General features: G+C 39.9%; 1 protein-coding gene across 1 annotated transcript in view; it reads right to left on the bottom strand.

Annotated features, from left to right (window-relative positions):
• Nucleotides 1-2,505: 2,505 nt before the first annotated feature.
• KCTD8 (potassium channel tetramerization domain containing 8) overlaps nucleotides 2,506-21,692 on the bottom strand; it is a 46,858-nt gene continuing 27,671 nt past the window's right edge. Inside the window, exon 2 of the mRNA XM_082238255.1 lies at nucleotides 2,506-4,438. Within this exon, the coding sequence (XP_082094381.1) occupies nucleotides 3,978-4,438 (461 nt within the window). The 3' untranslated portion in view covers nucleotides 2,506-3,977. The remainder of the gene's footprint in view (nucleotides 4,439-21,692) is intronic.

The following is a 21,692-nucleotide window of genomic DNA, read 5'->3' on the forward strand; positions in this document are numbered from 1 at the left end:
TTGGCAAGAGCTGGGCACTGCTTCTCTGAGCATTGCGGGACTTGGGTCTCTTCACTGCAAGCAACAAAGGCAGGGCTTTCACATCAAACAGCATTTTTGTGGGTGTGAATTTTAGCGCAATGCAAATCCGGTGGAAATGGGTTTTTTAAAGACCTCAGCCAGCCCTCATGGGGCAGGTTTCATCTTCAGATGCGGAGTGATGTCTTACTATTTGGCAGCATCCGCTGCCGAAATGAACGAAACACCCTAGTTTCATCGGGACAGGAAAAGCAGCTGAAAGAGACATGTGTGGCGTTTTGGAAGCAGTCTGTTGGCTTGCTGTTTGAAATTCCTCCATGATGCGGTTGGATGCCAGAGACTTCCATAAATATCCCAGTGGTTAGGAAATGATATAGGAGCATAAGGCTAAAAGCAACAGATAAGACTGCTAGGAAGGAGAAAAGATTAGCAGATCAAGCATTGCTACTTCAAAGGACCTACAGGTATAGGGGTGGGGTTTGGGGATCCAAAGGGTGTATAATTATAACCCGTCTTTTTTCTTTTTCTTTTGTTTTGTCATTAATATGAAAAGTGGGGAATTCGTGGAAGGGAATTTGGGTCGACTTTAGGAAAAGGATTTAAGAATGAGCACTGATGTATAAATTTTGACGTTGTAAAACTGGTTTTTTAAATTGAACTAAATATAAAAAGGTTACAAAATGGGGATAAGAACTTGCTGAATTAACAATTTGAATTGGAATATAAGAAGGGTAGGTGTGGGGAAGTCAGGGAAATATGTTACAGAAAATAAGGATTGTAAACTGTATATGTTTTCTTTTTTTGTTTTTTGTTGTTTTTTTATGGAAAATTCTCAATAAATATCTATTTAAAAAAACAACAACAAAGGACCTACAGGTATAGATTGATGGATTGCAATATAGTTTGATACAGAGGCAGACTTTTCATCTGCTTTTGGTAACATTAACTGTGTGAAGAGGTTTTAATAAGGCAAGCATACATTTCTATGATTAAAATTGTAAGTGTGTGTATTTATTTATTTTCAGGGTGGTAGCAGAAATGCTTCTATATTCTGCAGAATGCTATGACTCTGCCCTTGGAGGACACACACTTGTTACTTGCTGCTTCTTAGCTTCTGGGCGCTGGTTGTCACCTTTAAAGGCTGGATTCCTTGCATATCTTAGGGCAGAAATCGGAACCTGTATCCCTCCAGAATTTGATGGACTGCTGCCCCCCATAACCCTTGACCATTTACGGATGGGACTCCAATAAAACCAAGAGTTGTGCATGTTTCCCACTCCTACCTTCCAGAATGCTACTTCCGGCACATCTTTTCTCAAGTCTCGAAAGAAAGCTCCTGATTCTCTTTCAGAGGTGACAGATATTGGTTTGAACACAGAGTGTACTGTAATCCTGTTCTGTGGTGTCCCTCCCCCAGAGCTGCTTGCCAAGACTGTTTGCCAGTTTTCTTTCTGCTGCCAAGAAGAAACATTTCTATATGCATCTTCACTGTGCTATTTTTGTAGATGTCTCTTTAGTTGTTTTCTCATAGCTTTATATCAGGTTCTTTGGGTTTTTAACATGTTGAAAAGTCACTTTTTGAGAACTTATTTTAGTGGGAAAGCTACTGATATATATATATTTATTAAATGAACTGTCCACTTTAAAGAATCATCCCATAAAAGCTTAGAAAAATGGGAAGGGGAAGAAAATTAACCGCGTGCTTCATTTTTCATTGCTTTCTTCCATTTTCTACAATGGGGTGCTTTGAGAATTATTTTCTTTTCCTAGTGACTGAACAGCCACACAAAGTTGGAGGAAGAAATGCCTCGAGGAAAAAGTATTTACCACAATGGAGGTTGGGCATCATGGTCACCCTCCCATTATGTCGATCTCAGCATCCATCTCAGCTTGACAACACCGATCACTGCTGGTTCTTTGGACTAGCAGCCATTTGCATTACGATCACCACTAGCTCCTGGTGGGTTGTGAGGTTGCGCCCAACACTAGCAAAAAACCAAAAAACCTTCTGCCTTAAAAGAGCCATGAGGGAAGCTGCTCCACCATCCTTATTCTCACATTGCAAAGACCTATTTTCCAGCATCCTGTGCTCACTTGCCTACACACACACACACACACACACACACAAACTTCAATCACATCCATCTTAACAAATGTGGAGCTTTTTCTACGTAAAGTTTTCCCTCCCATCACCTTATATGGAAAGGTGGTGCAAAAATATCAGAAGTCAATGAATAAAATGAATAGGCTAGTTCACACATCATAGTGGACCCACCCAACCAACTGGAGACCAAACAAGACCACCAGCATGCAGCTAGCCCCTGCTCATGATTTCTAGCATCTCTATGTAGATAGGATCCTGCATAATCAGTCCCTGGAAATCACACGAACAACACTGACCAACAAACATGTTCCTGAAATAAGCACATGGTAGTCACTGTGATGTGTGAACTGACCCAAATAGAAACAACACGCTTTGAAACAAATTTATTCAGCGAATGAATTGAGTTACAAGATTTGAATGCCTGAAGATTATTCAGTATAGACCTGGGGCACCAAGCAACCCTTACAGATTTGATCCACTTTGTCAAATTAGCCGAGATGCTGTTACTGCTGTAAAGAAAAGCATCAGACAAAAGAAGACAAATTGCTGGTATATATAAAAATCTAATACTCAACAATATTTCATAAGTCTCTGCAAATTCTTCATTCATCCCAAGCACGCCTGCTTTTGATCAGATTATTTTTGTGTCATTATGGATGAATATTAGCTTTTGTGTACTGGGAAAATAGTTCCTTTGGTCTGGTGTACCTTGTTAATGACATCTTAAATTTAGTATTTTAACAGTAATTTCACAACAGTTGTCAGAAGTATTATTTTCCTTGTCAACTCAAATTCTCATTGTGTGCTCTTGGTTGAGATTTTATCGCTACTGTACTGAGCAGTAATCAATAACATTGTTTTTCCCCCATCATGTTGAATCTCTATTGAACATTTTAATTAAAACTCACATACCCCAAGCATTATTCATTTTCGGCTGAAATGTGTTGCTTGCAATTTGGAAGCAGAGTAGGAGCATAATGAGAACAGGGCAGAAACTCTCCTTAAAATTACTTGAAGATGCAGACAAAAGACTAATAATAACATAAGAGTAATAAATCAAAAAAATCTTAACAGTAGGCCCCTTTTAATAAATATGTTTAGTTTTTTTTTATTTTTCCAGCTTTGTTGGCTAACATGAAAACAGAAACTTTTCAGACCATGAAACCAGTTTTCACAATCTGGTTTTGCATTTCACAGAAATAGTCCTGACAAACATTAATAGATGAGTGTTGGTGCAATCATAGAACAGTATAAGGCATATTTACACCATCCTTACAAAACGAACACACAGCCACACACAAATCCTCACAAAGTTCAATTCCAAAGACATTTTACATTGATCGTCTTGGCATTGAACAAAATATTTATCCAAGCAGACAAACTTCTTGCTCTTTTGTGATCTAATTGTCAACTATTGTGCTCATGCAAAATAGACATTTGCTTTATTGCATTAACATTTTAAATAGTGTTCATGTTTAATTCTGTTATCATAAGCCCCATTCTTCTTCATCCAGCGGAATTTTGTATCACTGCTATTGTGGATGATGAATGCTCTCATGATATAGTTCTTTCACAAATGAGAAGTTTGAAAACCAAAATCTCCTGATCATGCACGTTTTAAACTATTATAAAAGAATCCATAATGCTTTAGTTTCATTTTATTACTTCCTTTTTGAAAAAGGAAAAAAAAAAGGTCAATCCATGTCCTACCGTCCTACCCAACATCCAGTTCACAGAAAGAAATAAGCAGCAGGAATAACTCCAATGAGTAGATCAAAAAGAACTACATGAGTAGAAACTGGCAACTTAATATACATCAAATGCACCACCGACAAGTCATAAAATACTGAAAAAACTATAGCCCATATTTTTGTAACAGTTCAGATTGCCATGGGCGTTTCCGTTCAGGAAAATAATCCGGAATATGGATTTCTTTAAAATCCTGAATACACTTTTTCATCTCTTCTTCAACACTTAGCTTCTCACATACCTTCCTTTTGGACAGGTTTGTTTCTCTGGACTTGCTAATGAGTGTCTGAAAAAGTTCGCTGTTCCTGCGTTTGTCTGCTGGAGGCATCCACTGTGCCCCGCCTTTCTTAGAGGGCCGATCCAACGTTAGAGTATTTGGCTGGTGCCCTGTAGACTGCTGAGTGCTGGCGGCGTTTTCTTGGGGAGTGCTGGCCTCAGAGTGGCTGTCGCAACTAGAGGTGGACAACTCATTGCAGGACGTCCCACTCTCACTTCCTTTGTCTGCAACTTTTTCGTGTTTCTTATCTTCATGGTCTTGTTTGGGAGACACTGTCCTCTGTGGTGGTCCTAATAAAAGGAGAGGGGGAGAGAAAGTATGAGTAGGCAATGAATTAACTAAATAAATAATCCATAAACAATTGGACTGTTTACAGACTGATTTTTGTTTTCTTACTGTGAGCTAACTTGTAGGCTTGTTGGGCCAAAAAGAAGGGTGAAGATTTAGGGAGGAAACCATACTCCTTAATATTACATTGAGCTGTATTCACAGTATACCCACTGAAATTAATGGGCCTAACTCAGCCTGTTGATTAATTTCGATTTGTCTACTCTGGGTAAAATTTAATGTTGACTACCCATTATATATTTTAAAAATTTCCTGCCTTTAGCCAAAGAGTTCAGCGTGAACACAATTCTCCTTCCAATCAGGGCTTTTTTTTCCATCTGGAAATCACTGGAAGAGAGTTATGGCACCTTTCAGGTGGGCGCCATTGCCATTATAAGAGAACAAGGGAGGTGTTCATGGTGAGTTCCTACACCTCTTTTTCTAGAAAAATAGCACTGCTCCCAATGTTATTTTTATAGCAGCCCTCAAAGTGGTTAGTCACCCAGTGAGCACTGTGACTGTGAGACTTTGAATACTCATCTCTCTGATCCTTCCTTGAACTAATGCCTCTCTCTGTTACAGTCCTACAGGTCAGCACTCAATGCATCAAGGCCCCTTTGGCTCTGAATTTAGGCCTGAAGTCAGACTGAAATGGGTCCAGATAACCCCTTTCCTCCAACAATATCTGAAGCTGACCACTAGCTACTAGGGTTGTGCGATAAATCACCATATTGTTGAATACCGCTATTGAAATAGCATCCTTATATACCGTGAACAAAAGGTGAAGACTTTGACAGCTTCCCGGGGGTAGCTCAGCTGAACTGATACTTCACAGATAATTTGCAGATAATTTGCAGGCACTGTATCGCCAGCTTTGTTTGCTCTCTCCCTCTTCCCTCCTAACCAATAAGAAATGACGATAAGCCCTCACACAAACCAGCAAACTCTTTCAGTTTCACCAGTATCTTTCCACTTCTAGAGCCTGCTAACAATCCAGGAAGATAGACAAAGAAAGTAAATTAAACAAAGAGTGTAAACAAATAACTAGATAGCACTTCTTTCTTTCCTCACACACTCCCCCACCAGTGAAAAAAGAGGGGGAAGAGGTTTTGTTTTTATTTTCTGGTGGTGTTTATGTTGTTGGTTCCCCCTAAAGAGCTTTCCTCCATATCAAAAAGGAAGGGTTGGTTGGTTGATTTATTTGAGACTATCTCAGGCACCCCCAAACTCGGCCCTCCAGATGTTTTGGGACTACAACGCCCATCATCCCTAACAGGACCAGTGGTCAGGGATGATGGGAATTGTAGTCCCAAGACATCTGGAGGGCCGAGTCTGGGGATGCCTGGGCTATCTTTTTGCTTGCTTGCCCTTGCTCCCTCCCTTTGATGGAAAGGGAGAAAGAACTTTGCTGAGGAGGGGTGGGAATGGAGGTGAGAAGACTTGCTGGCTACCTTATGCTGAAATGGGAGGTTGGGTACCAAGTGAGAATGATGGGGAGGGTGTTTTTCAGTAAGCAGTGCAAGCAAATAATAATAATAATTTTTTATTTATATCCCGCCCTCCCCAGCCGAAGCCGGGCTCAGGGCAGCTAACAACAATAAAATGCATGTATACTCACAAGAAAGCCCTACTAAATTCAGTGAGGCTCAAAAGTTTCTTCCTTCTCCCTGTGCAGAAGCATCATAAGGAAGAACATTCCAGGAACTGGGAGGTCTACGCATGCTATCTGTATTCCCACCCAGTCTGCCTTCTCTGTAGGAGAAGTGCAGAGCTGCTGCGATCTAGATCTTGAGCAACTTGAGCAACACAGAGGGGGAGAACTGGATGGGGACATGGGAGGCCAGTACAGATCTCCTGTTACCTGCCAGGTGATACGACCGGAGAGTGGGAAGAAGTGTCAGTCCACGGAGCCCTATGGGGATCCCTCCATACATCCTTCTACAGGGAACGAGGGTGTCCTAAATACCTGGAGTTCGCTACATCTTTTGAAACATGTTCAACTCTGGATGAACATGCAGGGGTTTCCACTCGGAAGGCATATGACTGAAACAGGACTGCACAGAATAATTGGGAGTTGTAAGAGAAACCTCAAAGTAACCCTTTCTATAATGTAGGTTACAAGACAAATGTTGCTGTAGTGATAATTAGCTGCTTAATAGGTTTGAGAACAAAAACAAAGGGAAACTGAGAAAATCAGACATAGTGATGAGTCTGTCCAGGGCTAACGAAGGCAAAATACTGTCTTGATTTATTTCATTAGGTTTGACTACAAATAATGTTAAGTGGGCAACAACAACAAAAAAAGCTGTTTCTCAGAATAATTACAGTTCTCTGGTGGTATTAGCATTGGTGGTGGTGCCATCTCACTTCCTTGAGTGGAAAACAGATGACTTTCATAATTAGATTTGGCAGTTTTGTGTAAATGCTAAAGTTTTTCAGGCATATGATTATGTTCTTGGGACTGTGGGCATTTTAAAATGAGGGCCAGCTGTGTGATTGTAGTTGAAACTGGAAGATGCCTTTGATTTTAAATTCCTTTATCTACTTGGGGATAAAAGGATTTTGCTGTGTAGAATTATGTTGTGGTGAGTGCAATTCCCATAAGGGAAATTACCCTTTAATAGCATTGAGCTCAATGGTGTGTGACTGGTTATGTAGTGACTTGAAATGAATGAAGCAATTTATCATTCAGAACAGGACTCCATGTCTCTAAGTGATAAGCCATTCATCTAAAGCAATGCTTCCAAACTTCTGGGAATCGTGGATTCTTCCTGATTTAACAAGGGAACTGAGCTAGGCTGACCCACACAACTTTTATGATAAGTGAGAGGGATTTCCCAGTTGTGGTGCAGTGATTACAGTTTTAGACTTAGACTTGAGAGACCAGGGACCTTTCCAGACTGGTGTTTTATTGTGGATGTACAGTATTCTGCCACAATAATAGTGCATTTGTGGTGGCTTTATTCTGCTTTAGTATTTTCTGTGATGCTTCCCAATGCTACTGCATTCTTGCTCTCTGGAGGGGCTCTAATACAATAAAAGCAGGACAAAAATAAATCAGAACATCTGTGGCATAAAAAGTTATGGAATTTCAACAGGAAATTTCAACATATGAACTGATTGGGCATGAAGCTGTGTGACTGCACTAAAACTTTTGCAGGCCCCAAAGGTAGGATCAAATATGACCGCACTAACAGTATTATAAGCAGAAATCACCACAAATGTCAGGTGGGCGGGGATGTCTATAGGAGCCCTAGAGTTCAAATCATCACTCAGCCACAAAGGTTAGTGTTAAGTTGTGGGCGAACATATCAGACGACACAGCGATTCTTCAAACAGCTCTTGTTTATTCATAGGCCAGAACAGAACTGAACTGAAGAGCTCAGTCAGCCTGCTTATATAGAGCTCCAGAACAACGTAACTGTAGCAACTTTCTAAAACTATCCAATCACTGAACATCACTTTCGATCCTTCATTTGCATAACTATATACAGTATCCCCCTGCTGGCCCAGGGTGAGAACTTCAGTACATAACAGTTACTGCATGAGCTTCATTCAGCCTCAACCACTAAAATGCCTCACAGGGTTCTGAAGGGCAAGGAGAGTAATGTACGTGACCCTGAGCTCTTTGGATGACGAGATAAAAAATATAATAAATAAGCACTCTTTTTTGGTATTCCGCATGGTGGTCATCACCATTCTTGGTTACAAATCAAATGAAGTATGTTCGCAGTTTGAAGAACACAGCTTTAAATCCGGCTTTAATCTATCAGCTCACCCCCATTTACTGTATCATAGCTCTGCTGTACGTAATATAAACCCACATTATATATGTGGGGATTTCGGTGCCTGGATATAAGAGTAGAATCATGAATGCTGTCACTACCCCCAACTGCGGCACCAAAGGTCTGAACAGAACTCATATCCATACAGCAGGCTCCTAGACACCAGGGCCATTAATACTGTAATATCAGGAAGTAAAATCTACCATGCCTTTTGGAGTATTGCTTGTCTCTTTGTCTGATCTCTATGCATTTGGGCACCTCTTGTGATATCATAAACAATTTTTGCATGCTGGCTTCCGAAATGAAGAAGAAGGTTCCTATCTATGCTTGGATACTATTGGACACCATTCTGAATCAAAATGGTGGGTTGAACCTTTCAAAACTGCATGGATTTTAACCACGGTTTTCAAAAACTGCAATTTTTAAATTTTATTTTATTTGGTTTTGTAGAATTCCTGAGCAACACCAGGCACTTTCTGCTAGTAAGAGAAGTAAAAAATGCTAAGAGAAAATAGGATCGTTGTGTGTGTTTATTTTTTAAAAGATACTAAGCCATTATATTGTGCTGTGGCAAATAAAGAGAAGGGAAACTGAGCTGAGGTTGAAGGAGCAATTGAGCTAGTAAATATAAATGTGGACCTGAGTGATTTGACTTGGGCACACCTGGTCTAGGAAGTTAATGCTCTACTGTGGGCTCAAAATGAAGGGCTAAGAACAGCTATCGCTGGCAAGCTGTGATAAGGATAAGCTGTGACAGTTGGTTGAGAGGGTGTTTTGCACAGCAGCGATCTGAATAACCTTGTGAATAAATCTCTATTGCTTTCAGCATAAGACGCCACCTTTGCTCCTGAATTTCTCCTCTCCCTATCTACACAACAGTACCCACCTATTGACACAACTTAACACCATAAGAATTCAATAGTAAGAATTTTTACTATGGAGAAAAATCCCTAGTTTCTCTTTACTTCCTTATTTATCAGTTTTCCAGATAGGAGCCCGGTCCAAGGATTGGAGCACACATTAGAGCCCCTGTAGAGACATTGCCGCTGGAAACTATCTCTCCGTGGTGACTGATCACCACCCAGGCCATTGTGTTCAGAAGCATTTACTGCATGGCAGCCAACCATCATTTCATGTGTCTCCAAACCCTCATTCCATATTCCTTGTAGCTGCTCACTCATGGCAAACTCAAAAGCAGATCCACTGCCTTGAGGAGAGGGGGGTGGATGAGGGCTTGGACTTGCAACTTAAATGGCGGAATAAAGCTCTTTTCAGCCAATGGACTAGTTCCAGAGGGCATGGGCAATATTCATTGTGTGATGTCTCTTCCAACATCACAGGGAGAAAGCAAATACCCTTTGGCTGTCCCAGAACAAAACTATTAAGTGGAGCACTAATCAGGGATGTGATCCTGACAGCGTTAGCTCCCCCCCTGCCCCACTCAAGATGTAGCCTAGAAAACACACCCTTAGAGACACATTCTAGTTGATTTAACAGCAGCATGCTCAAGTGAACCACATTAAGCTCAATATGGGGCACATTTCATATTGAACATGAGCACTGAACACATAATCAGATAAAAATAAGAATGGGGTGGGGTAGGAACTAGTTCGGCCTGAGGTGCAGTCACTCCGCACCTGAAAACACATTTGTGTCAAAATAATGAATTTTCTGTTTTTTATAAAAAAGAGTTTGTGAATGTTTGTTTTCCCATGAGCTGAAGAAAAAAAAATCAGATGTATAATTGTGCATGAGAAGGCACAGATATAGCATTATTTATAGTAGCAGATTCCATGGGCATTGGATGAAAATAACATGCAAAAACAGGGGAAGCAGCAGAAATCCAATCCTTAAAGAACACAGCACATTCCAATAGAAATTGTATATGAGTATCTCAGATCTTCATACACAAAGAGAACCAGCTTTTCTTTCCTCCAACGACCACATTTAATCCTTCTACTAATGAAAACAGATTGAATGGTTATTGCTACTGCTTTAATTATCCCAAGCAAATTGGACTAAAAGAAACAGGCAAAAACTAACTTCACTCTAGTTTTGTTAAGTCCGGTTCCATTTACTTGGCCTTATTTTCCTCTCACAGCTTGGACAGTCACATTGGAGGTCAGGCCAGTGGAAAGTTATAATTGCCTGGGAATATTGCCACAGATATACTGCCAGGGCAGTAAAGCAGCACTCGCCAGCTGAGTACTTCTAAGCAGCCATTTAGAATTAATAGAAAATATTCCTTCTTCTCGAAAGGATCTTCATTCCATACCATTTGGGTATTTTTTCTTTCTTCCTTTTTAAGTTTTAGCTCTATGATAAGCCGAAAATCCTAAAACAGCCTGAAGATGTAAACAATTGTCATTGAGAAAAAGTAATCTTATCTTGATTTTAAAATAATGAAGAATACTGGTGTTGCCATAAGGTAGAGAGATACCAAGAATATATGTATTTTTAACCACTTATGGAGAAAAGCTGGCTATAAAGACAACCACCCTGATTCAGCAAAGGACAGCTGTAAGGCTCACTCCGTGAGTACCTTGTGTTGCTACTACCGACATGTTGGGACGCGGGTTAAACCACAGAGCCTAGGACTTGCCGATCAGAAGGTCGGTGGTTCGAATCCCTGTGACGGTGTTGCTCGGTCCCTGCTTCTGCCAACCTAGCAGTTCGAAAGCACGTCAAAGTGCAAGTAGATAAATAGGTACTGCTTCGTCCGGAAGGTAAACGGCATTTCCGTGCGCTGCTCTGGTTCGCCAGAAGCGGCTTAGTCATGCTGGCCACATGACCCGGAAGCTGTACGCCGGCTCCCTCGGCCAATAAAGCAAGATGAGCGCTGCAACCCCAGAGTCAGTCACGACTGGACCTAATGGTCAGGGGTCCCTTTACCCTTTACCTTTACTGACATGTTCTCCATACTCAGTCTCAAGTCTACTCTTGTTGGTAAACCAAGGACCATGCCATTGTGAGGTCTCTTGTGTTTTTCTTGTGATCTGATTGAAAGAAGGAAGTTTGCCTACTTTCTACTTCCTCCTTTCTACTTCCAGAATAATTTGTTCACCCTTAATTTTGATGTATTAGAGAGAAACAAAGTGGGTATCATCATCAGCATACTAATAACACTGGGTTTTTTAATCACCTAATGGCCACTCACACTGGATTCATAGAAGTTCTTCACAGTTTCAGATATGTTGTGCCAGCTATAGCAAAAGTCAAATGATCTTAATATTGCCATCTGTACTCATATAAACAAAGACGGAGTAGGCATTTAAAGCTGTTTCAAGTTCCAATTCTTGTCTTTAGCCTGCTCTGGCCACACGGGTGATCACATAGTCAAATTATTTTGGGACAGCATGACTGGAGACAACAATTAGTGCCGTATGCTTGAGTGATCCTCCATTGAAACAAAGGGGCACAGAAATACTGAAATACAGCACAATCAGGAAGAAGGATATGTTCAAACTATCCTCATTGATATCTTGTTTCTATATAGTGGAGCGCTGTATAATTTAACCCTTCACTTGTAAACTGAAGTGGTGCAGACCAGGGGCAATGTAGTCAGCCATTTGTGCAGTCTGGGCCTAAATTATCATGTACTCAAATTAAGCAAAGTGTGATGCTCACATAATGCAAACAAAACTTCTCTTATGCCACAAGACATTCTTTTACCACACAACACAGGTAAAATATAGACCGCTTAGCATTTACTAGACCTATATTTTAAATCTGGGATATCCAGAGTGGCATCTTTCAGATGCCTATTCCTGTCAACACCTCCGTGCATGTCTAGTGGACAAGGATGATGGGAGTTGTAGTGCAACAACATCTGGAGGGAACCACAATGGCAAGCTCTGCCTTTGAATGGTTCACATGTCCAACATCTCATTCTAAGGTTAATTATTCCTTCTTTTATGCATGCTTTCCCTGGCTCCTTGTTCCCCTCTCTCTCCAAACCACACACAAAAAAATTAAAATGCCAGAGAAACCTTTCTCTGTCCAATACGGTAAAGTGATTAAAAAAGCGAAGCTAACAGGATAATGAGATGAGGAACACAGTCTAATTGGTGATAAAACATCAATATCCCAATAAACGTGTACCAGAAGTCCATTTGATTTAATAGGCTCCCTCCCTCTCTCCCGGCCATAAATCAGGAAAGAGACAAATTGCAATGGAAATCATCTGACTGATGTGAAACAACCATATATTGCTGGAGGCAGGGTGAGGTTCTATCTCCAGAAGGTGTTAGACCCCAAGTCTCATCAGCACCAGTCAGCATGATTCCCAATTAATCAGTGAATAACACATTCAGAAGATATATAGGAAACATACTAAGCATCTTCATTTGATGGAATAGTTATATTTAATACTACGTGTGATTATTTATTTAAACTGTCCAATTCTTATTAGTTCAATGATAATGTGAATTGAACTTTTAGATATGATTTCATAGTAAGGCTTCTGGAAAACAATGTTAAATTGCTTTTGAAGGGAAACTGAACTCAAAAGTGGAAAATGAACTTAGATTGGTAATGTCCCAATGTGAGCTGTTTTTCATGATACAGTAAGCCAAACTATGGCTTAGCGAGAACACAAAAACATGTGGGCTGCTAAAGAGAAGCTGCTACACAGCTTCTGCTTAACCTGAAAAGTACCTGGTTAAGTACCAAAGAGACTTTGGAGGGTCTGCCCAGGCTTGGCTCCAAGAGCCCCCAATACTAGTCATCCAATAAGCAGCACATTTAGGAATACACTCTGAAATCTTTTTCGTTTAGTTGCAAGCTTCAAGCCACATCTTGAACTATCCTGCGCCTGATACCAGGCCAGGGAAAGGTTAGTCCAAAATGGGTGGATCAATCTCGAAGACCTGGCAGACCTTATTAGACTCGTGGGCCAGAGGTTCTCCACTCCTACTTAGGTCCATCTACTGATTAAAGCTTGCAGCACCCATATTGTATTTCATTTATGCAGCCGACAGGGAATCAAATTGTTATATTTTAAAACTTGTATGATATGGCCTTGATTTTGGGTACAGCAAAGTGTGTCAAAGGCCTTTAGGTATTGTAAATGCTGAACAGTACACACAATGATGTTCACCCATTCACTTAAACCTCTTTGGTACCACTTCCCCCACACTCAACAGTAAGTAGAAACAGGGACAAGTAGTGTATCATATTCCTTTGCTAAACTCTCATGAGTCCACAATATCACTGAGAACAAATTGCACTTTACGGTAGAAGTCAGAAGTGATTCAAACCACTCTTACTCTCTGCTGCTAGAAAGGTGTTAAAAGCATTTTAAAGAGACAGTGCAGAATTCAGGAGATGGTAGACTGTCTCAAGACTAACGACAGGAAGCAGCGCTGTGCAAAAACCAGCAGGAGAAGCAAAATGGAGCTTTACACTTATCTTCATTTCGGACTGATGAGAGCCTGGGGGGAAATGCCAGCCTCAAGAGTCATCAGAGCATTTTTATTTATGACAGACCCCACTATGAGTACAGGCAAATTGTATAAAGCCAGTCCAAACCAACTTCATATTAAGACAAGGAAATGTCTATTAGAGCTTTACATTTTGCATCTTATGGCCTTTGAAAAAAAGGAAGGCGCTTAAAAGGGCTTATGAAAGTAAATCTACCTTTTAAACATATGGGATGGAATTCAGCCTAGAGCTAAGAAGATAGTTCTCCTTATGCACCAGCATTTTGGCTTGCCCAATGGATAAATCTCCCCTCCCTGTCTCTGTGCTGTTCTGCTGCTCCTACCCATTTAATGTATTAAAATTAACATATTAAGCATATATGAAGATTCTCTTTTCCTGGCATGATTCCAAAGCTTTTAACAGCTGTGTGAAACAGTTTCTCCCAGTTCAAAATTTCTTTCTAAAAGTATCCCAGTTCTAAATGTCTTTCTGGCATGCTGTTGATAAAGGTACATATCAGGAAAAAAGTTGGCAACTTTGATTCCAATTTTATTTTTTTTATTTTTTTCACAAAATGTAGACACCATTTGAATGCAATAGAGCTTCCAAGCAAAATATTTCCAAGCAGCATACGTAATTTTAGTGAAAGAAATCTGGGAGTTGCTGTTGATTAATTTGTGTATCAATGCCATGGAGAACAACAACAGCTTTTGAAAGTACAAGGTACCCATTGGATTCATCTGTTGCACTGTCCTAAGAACTAGGCTACCGCAAGCAGATATTTATATAGATGTTCCTTCTGATAGAGAACCATTTTTTCTTTATTCCACAGGCATGGGAGCTCTGTGTGGTTGCAGTTCTATACATGTCTTTTCAGAAGTGACATGTTCAGTGGGGCTTACTTCCAGGTAAATATGTGTATGATTGCACACTGAATATGAATAATGTTTTATCTGATGATACTACTGGGGAGAGGCAAGCCTTCCTCCAAACATAAAAACCTTCTAAGGAAACGGCTGCTCTAAATGAATAATATATTTTTTTCAAGCTTAAGAATGAATATAACATAGAAATAGACCCATAGCCATATGCACAGAAAACAATGGGGGGGGAATAAAATTACAATATAAAACTCCCCCCAAATACCACTTCTTGCTTTAAAACATCTGTATTTCTGAAGAATATTTCTCACTATGAATTACACTACCCTTTTACACACCCTTGTAGGAGACTGGAGACCTAATACTTTTTAAACTTACAAATACTGCAAATATATTACACTGAGCTTTGGTGCAAGCATGCAAGTGAAATTTCTGGACTTGAAAATGAAATTAAATATTTCAATTTCAAATGCTCACCTATGTACGAAAGTCTCAGAGGCTAAGGAACCTTTTCACCAGTCTAGAACAAATTCCCCATTAAATCAGTAAGCTGAACCATGAACATTTCCCGAATGTAAAAGAATGTATTGCTTGTGCTAGAATGTCGGAAGAGCATTTTCAGCAGAGCAGATCAAGAGAAAAAGGCGTCTTGATTGTAGAAACAGCTGACATATAAAAGTTTATATTAATAGAGTTCCTTTGCATTTTACAAAGGAAAATGTATGAATTGCCCTTGAAAATCAGAATTATTTTGAGCCCGCCTATGTCTCTATCTACGGAAAACAAAATTGGTTATAGAAGCCTAATTACAGTACAAGGGAGAGACAAGTCTTGATATGTACAATGAAAATCAGGGAGACAAGAAGCAGATGGCCTGAAATGGAATCTCTTAATCCTTAAAATGAAATGAAAATGTAGCCTCTAAAAGGATTCTGCCTTGGTGCTGATGTTCTTTAAATGTGGTAAGTACTAATGAATGATTCATATTTTTTCAAGGAAGAGATACACACACACTCATGTATGTATGTATGTTGTATGTATGTATGTATGTATGTATGACAAAAACAGAAAGTAGAATGCAATGTAGTGCTAAGTGGCATATTCATATGGGGAACGAGGTCTGCTAGCACAATGAGATTTTCCTCACCCCACATGCCCTCTAAACCTGTTCTGTGTTTTCCCCCAACTCTTCAGAACAGATTTAGTGGGTGCAGGTGGAAGAGAGTGGGGGGAAGGTCCCATTGAGCAAGTGAACCTCATTCAAATGGAAGCAGATCTCTGCCACACATGAATCTTAGTTGAATCTCACCCATAGTTTCACATAATAATTATAAAGGTTGATACTCCACTGCATCACACTCAGGGTAGACCCACTGAAATTAATGGGCTTAAATTACTTAGCAGTAGGAGGCGGTAGGATTGCTCCTCTAGTCTTAATTCCCATCTGGCGATAGTGGGGCTGAATCTCCATCCAGTGGGGGGGCCACCCCCACATCCAAAGTTCTGCTCCTTATACTGGCCAGGGTGGGAAGTGGTTATTCTCCCTTGTGGGTCAGTCACACTGTCAGTAGCTGGATCCCATGGATCCTTGGCTGGCCAGCTCCACCTCTGCTGCAGAGCCAAATGGAAGGAGGTCTCTGCCACACAGAGACAACCATGGCAGACTGGGGGTATGGATTGCTCTGCAATAGGCAGTTCCCGGTGAAAGTTCTCCCTTGGCTGCACTAGGCAGTTTCCACTGTTGCATACCTACCCCACAAGTGCAGGGGGCATGTAGGTGTGGATTTTGAGTTACAGTGGTACCTTGGGTTACAAACACTTTGGGCTACAGACTCCGCTAACCCGGAAGTAGTACCTCGGGTTAAGAACTTTACCTCAGGATGAGAACACAAATTGCACGGTGGCGGCAGTGGGAGGCCCCATTAGCTAAAGTGATACCTCAGATTAAGAACGGTTTCAGGTTAAGAACGGACCGCTGGAATGAATTAAGTTCTTAACCAGAGGTACCACTGTATAGCACTGCAGGCCAAATTGAAGCCTATGGGTTGGAGGTTCCTTACTGCTATGCTTCAAGCTTGCAAGACTCAAGTTTAGAAAAATCTTTGCCCTGTTTGGGGTCAACTGAACACGTTTTGATAAATGTCTTTTTTTTTTTTTTTAATAGTGGGGAAGCGACAGAGTAAAATATGATTCCTGGAGTTTTATTGTCCCTTTTTTTTTAAAGCTCATTCAGTGTTTGTTCCATTGCCATCAGAGCTTCAAGACTCTCAGCTTTGTCCTTCAATAAATGAGGTAAATATACCTTCCGCATAAAAGATTTAATACTTTCCTCACAAGCGTTCTCAGATGAATAAAGTTTAATGAAAATCTTTTTGAATTTACTTACTATATCTCTCGGGTGTACAACTATAATCTACGTACCTCACGAAATGTTGCTGTTGCTTCTTTCTTAATTATGCTGCTAATAGTCTATCCAGTTTGTTGCCTTTTTCAACTACACAGTTTTAGAAAACATAAGAGTTGTTGTTTTTTACCTGGAAGCAATTTAGATATATCTAATTGGTTCCACACTGCTTCCAATTTTCTATATACAGCCTTTCAGCTTATCCTTTTATGTTCTTCCTCCAACTGGCATATTTGCAAAGTAATATCTTGCACCTTTTTCTTTCTGTTCTTCTTTAATAAAGAAGTCTTTTGTATTAATACCTCTTTGATCACAGCCTTCAATGCTCCCCAGATTAATTAAAATTTGGAGAATTATTGTACTGAAAGTATTAATCTATATTTATTGTTATACTGTACTAATTCTTCAAAGGCTTATATTTCTTTGAATTTTTGATGGCTCCTGTAATTCTGTTATTGACTATTCTTTCCATTTTGTTGTGAAACAGTCCTTCTGTTTCCACCATACTCTTCCAGCCCTGTCTTCACTAAGTAATAATTTCTTGTCTAGATTGCATTCTAAAATTTCATCTATTTTTTGATAAGTGAGAATGAAAGCACAATTCCTTAAAATGACCAAACTCAGAAAGTTAGGTTTATTCAAACGAAAATTAGTTTAGGCTAATTTTTTCCAGACTTTGGATCTTCATCTGTTTTTGGACTACAATTCCCATCATCCCTGACCACTGGTCCTGCGAGTTAAGGATGGTGGGAGTTGTAGTCCAACAACAGCTGGAGACCCAAGTTTGGGAAACCCTGGTTTAAGCAAACCAGGATCGTAAAATACACTTTGATCCTGGTTTGTTTATATTAACTTTCCCATATAGTCACATCATTGCGACCCATCACTCCCAGGGGAATTGCAGTTCCACTTTCAATTATCATGGCAGCAGATTCATCGGACAGAGACTCACACTTAAACAAGTTACATCAGGCATTCTTTAGATTATTATACTTACTCAACAAAATGGAGAAAACCAGAACAAAAGGCCAATAACAATGTACTACAGGACAGCACTAGATAAGAAAATGACAGGCCACTCTCACTTAAAACTATATCATCTATTATCTACAGTCCATCCTGGCCAAAGACACTTGTCTCACACAGACCTTGGGTGGCAGGCCTGTACTTGCTTACAGACACTCCCCCCAAAAAACCAACATGGATACAGGCACAGACCCTGGGGCAGACCCAGATGCTAACTCTGTCCCCAGATTTACTCTGACAGCAGTATTACAGGACTTTAAAATGCCGTCCAAAGCATCAAGGGTTCATTCACGTCCTTCATCTTCCAATGTGATATATGTCATCATCAACCAGCAATACGCATTTCTCAAGGTGCCATACACCACCATCTGCTATCAATGCCCTCTGCATTCTACGTAGGGCAAACAGGTCAGTCACAACTCTGGCAACATAGAGAAGCCATAGATAAATGTTTCAGCCTCCAAGAACTTAAAGTTTAAGCCCTTAAACAAAGGAACTTCAAAGGGAGCACGAACTGTGAAACCACTAAGTTAGAATATATCAAGAGGTTCGGTATAGGTTGAATTGGCACAATGGATTTTATCAGACTGCATGTGTTAATTGGCTTTATCGATAGCAGCAAGTCTGTGCCATTGAATATTTTGGTCTGAGGGATTATTCACTGCACATGCCAAACTTTTCTGCATTTTGTTTCCAACAGACCTCACTGTTTATAATACCACCCACCCACAAAAAATAACAATTAACTCAAAAGCTTATGCTATAATAATTTGTCAGTGGTTAACATGCCACAAGACTGTTACTTTTACAAGAAACAAAAAGTTTTGAAACAGTTCTGTGAGTAAAACAACAACAACCTGCAAACAAAATGCACGAATGCCAAGTAAAATTAATGAGTGGAGTAAGGTGGAAACAAAATTTTACTTGGTTCAGGTAGCCCCTCTTCCCAATTTTAGGTCATTCTTGGAGGGGGGCAGGCCAGAAAGAAAGCATTGTTAACATCATCTAACTTTTTCCTAATTTTATAAAATATGGTTTTACAGCAGACAACAATTACTTGGTTAAACAGGAGATGAATTTTTTATCAGATTCTACACTTCACTTGACTTCACGTGGTGAGATTCTTATTTTCAGGGGAATAATCCAGATAGTTTGGTTTGAAACCCATCAGCGTTAAGAGTTCTAGCTGATCTGAGCTGCATTTACCAATTTGCATTATGCTTCTCCATGCTCAGCAGTTTTGAAACAGTATTACAAATTAATTCATAGGGGAAAGTGAAGGAAATCCACCCCCAAAATTTTAAATAGATTACGTATGACATAAAACAATGCATGATATAAAGAACAGCAGGGTTTAAGCAGAGCAAACTAAGAAATAAAAACTGGCAAAAGCAAATTTATGATGACTCAAGAACGCCTAGAATATGATATTTTCTACTATTAGCTTGCTGTGAAGGAAAGGACAATGAAGGAACATGAAAATGGTAAAAACAGTTGATGGAGTAATTTAATCAGTCTACACTGCATTCCTGTTTGTGGAAGGGAGGGAGGTTATTGGTTTGTGGTTTTTGTTCTTGTTTTTATAATGTATTTTTATATTGTATTTGACGTTGTGATGTGAACCGCCATAAGATCTACACATGAAGGGCAGTATACAAAACAAACAAACAAACAAAGATGAATGAAACAAGTTTGAGAAAGTGAAACAACATGGCAGAGCTTTCCCAACTTTTCATGTTGGTGACACACTTTTTAGATATGCACCATTTTGGGACACAGTAATTCTGTTTTCCTAGCAAACCAGAGATTAAACTAACTCCTTTCCAGCCCTGGGAGGAGTGCGGGAGAGTTTGCGCAACACACCTGCACACTGCAGCTGACACACTAACGTGTCGCAACACACAATCTGGAAAGCGCTGCAATATGTAGGTGTTAACAGATGTTGGCTCAGGGTTAGTGAGGTGAGAAATTAACCAAAAATTCAGACAACATGCTAAACCAAACCTTTCCTTTACTCAATGCAGTGTGGCAGTAAAAAGGACCAGAAAGGAGCAACGCAGGTTGTTAGTTCCTCTCCAGGAGCCCACACATTTCTGTAGTCCAAGCAAGCCACAGTTTGATTTACTGTGCTGTGCAAACTAGTAATGACCCAGTTCATACCTAATGCTTAACCATGGTTTAGCATAGTGTGCATGATCCTCCATGAACCCAAGCAGTACCAGCTCACCCCCACTCCTGCCTCCTTTCATCTTGGAAAGGGGGGACTTCTTGCAAGTTCGGTTTTGCTTTTAACCATGACAATTCTTTCAAGGAACTCTTTTTTGTTTTTGTTAATGCCTAATATTTTTAGTTTGAAATATTAGTATTTCCTATGCATTTTTTAAAGGCTAAATTTTTATGACTTGGGAGTCTGTGCCAATTCAAGAGACTATTCTCCCAGTTATACATGTCTTCTTTAAGTCTACTGCAATAAGCAGATGTTTAGACAAAGTTAGGCACTTTTAAATTCCATTAATTGAAATAGGCACGTTAAGCATGTGCATAACTGTCTCCAGACTTGCTTAACTCTGTATTGCATCTATGGATAATGTGTTATACACATAAAAAGTATAAGAGTTATCACGTGAAATGTGAATTCATGTGAAATTATATATTAATCTTGCCTAGTTTATCTTTTTTCACTTTTCAGCTTTGAGGTAACTAGTAAACATGTCTATGGAAAGAACTAACTTTACACCAGAATATGCAAATTAAATTCATTCTTATGGAGCTTTAGAACTGAAAATTCACATTCTGCACCTGCATAGGAATGAATAACAAGATCATCATAAATTGTTTATATAATACTGCTGAAACGGAGAAATTTTAGGTACATGTAACACCTGATGAGGCAACTGGAAGGTTTGCCACTGACATCCAAGGTTAAATTTTCAAATACTTACACCAGAAATAAATATATTATTATCCGAAAATAAAATTGTGAGAAGTATGAATTTTTCATATGCACTGAAATTACTAATGCTTCATTTTTATTCTTTAAGGTGTTATGTTTGCGGGTGGGTAAGACACATTCTTGTGCTGCTGCTTATGCACAAGTTCCTATGGAAAAAATATGCAGAGTGTATATTAAAATATATAGAACAGATGAATTTTATCAGAAGTTTCCGGTTCTGTTAGATGTCTATATCCCAGGTGGTTTCATTTTTACATTGCTCTATCCATAGAGCTCCAAACTAAAGAATGTGGGCGATTCATGTCATTCCTCTCTGAACTAATTGCTGGACAGGGCAGGGGGCAAGGTGAGTGTGTATAGTTGCTGTGCATGCGTGCATGGTTGTGTGCATGGTTACAGTGCGCACAACAGTTTCACCAAGTTGCAAATGTGTCAACAGGTGGCCCCTGGTCTAGTGAATCCACTTTAGGCATAGAAAGGTAGAAGTGTATGCAACATTGCTTGCTTCACTTGGTAGGCATGATGATGCCTCTGGAATAGCCAGGACTACTATAACTCATACAAGGTTGGCTTTCTGCCCTTGTCTGATCCACAGAGATGTCTACCTACTTGCTATGCTTCAAGTTTCAACACAGCCTTTCTTTGGGCTCCAGCTAAGATAGCCCTCTAGCTCAGATTCCTTCCAGCTCAGTATATCAGCTCTAGAACAAACTCGGGGACACTAGGTAAGAGAACAGAACTTCAGGG

Source organism: Podarcis vaucheri, assembly GCF_965113315.1.
Source record: "Podarcis vaucheri genome assembly, chromosome: 9".
NCBI classification, from domain to species: Eukaryota; Metazoa; Chordata; class Lepidosauria; order Squamata; family Lacertidae; genus Podarcis; species Podarcis vaucheri.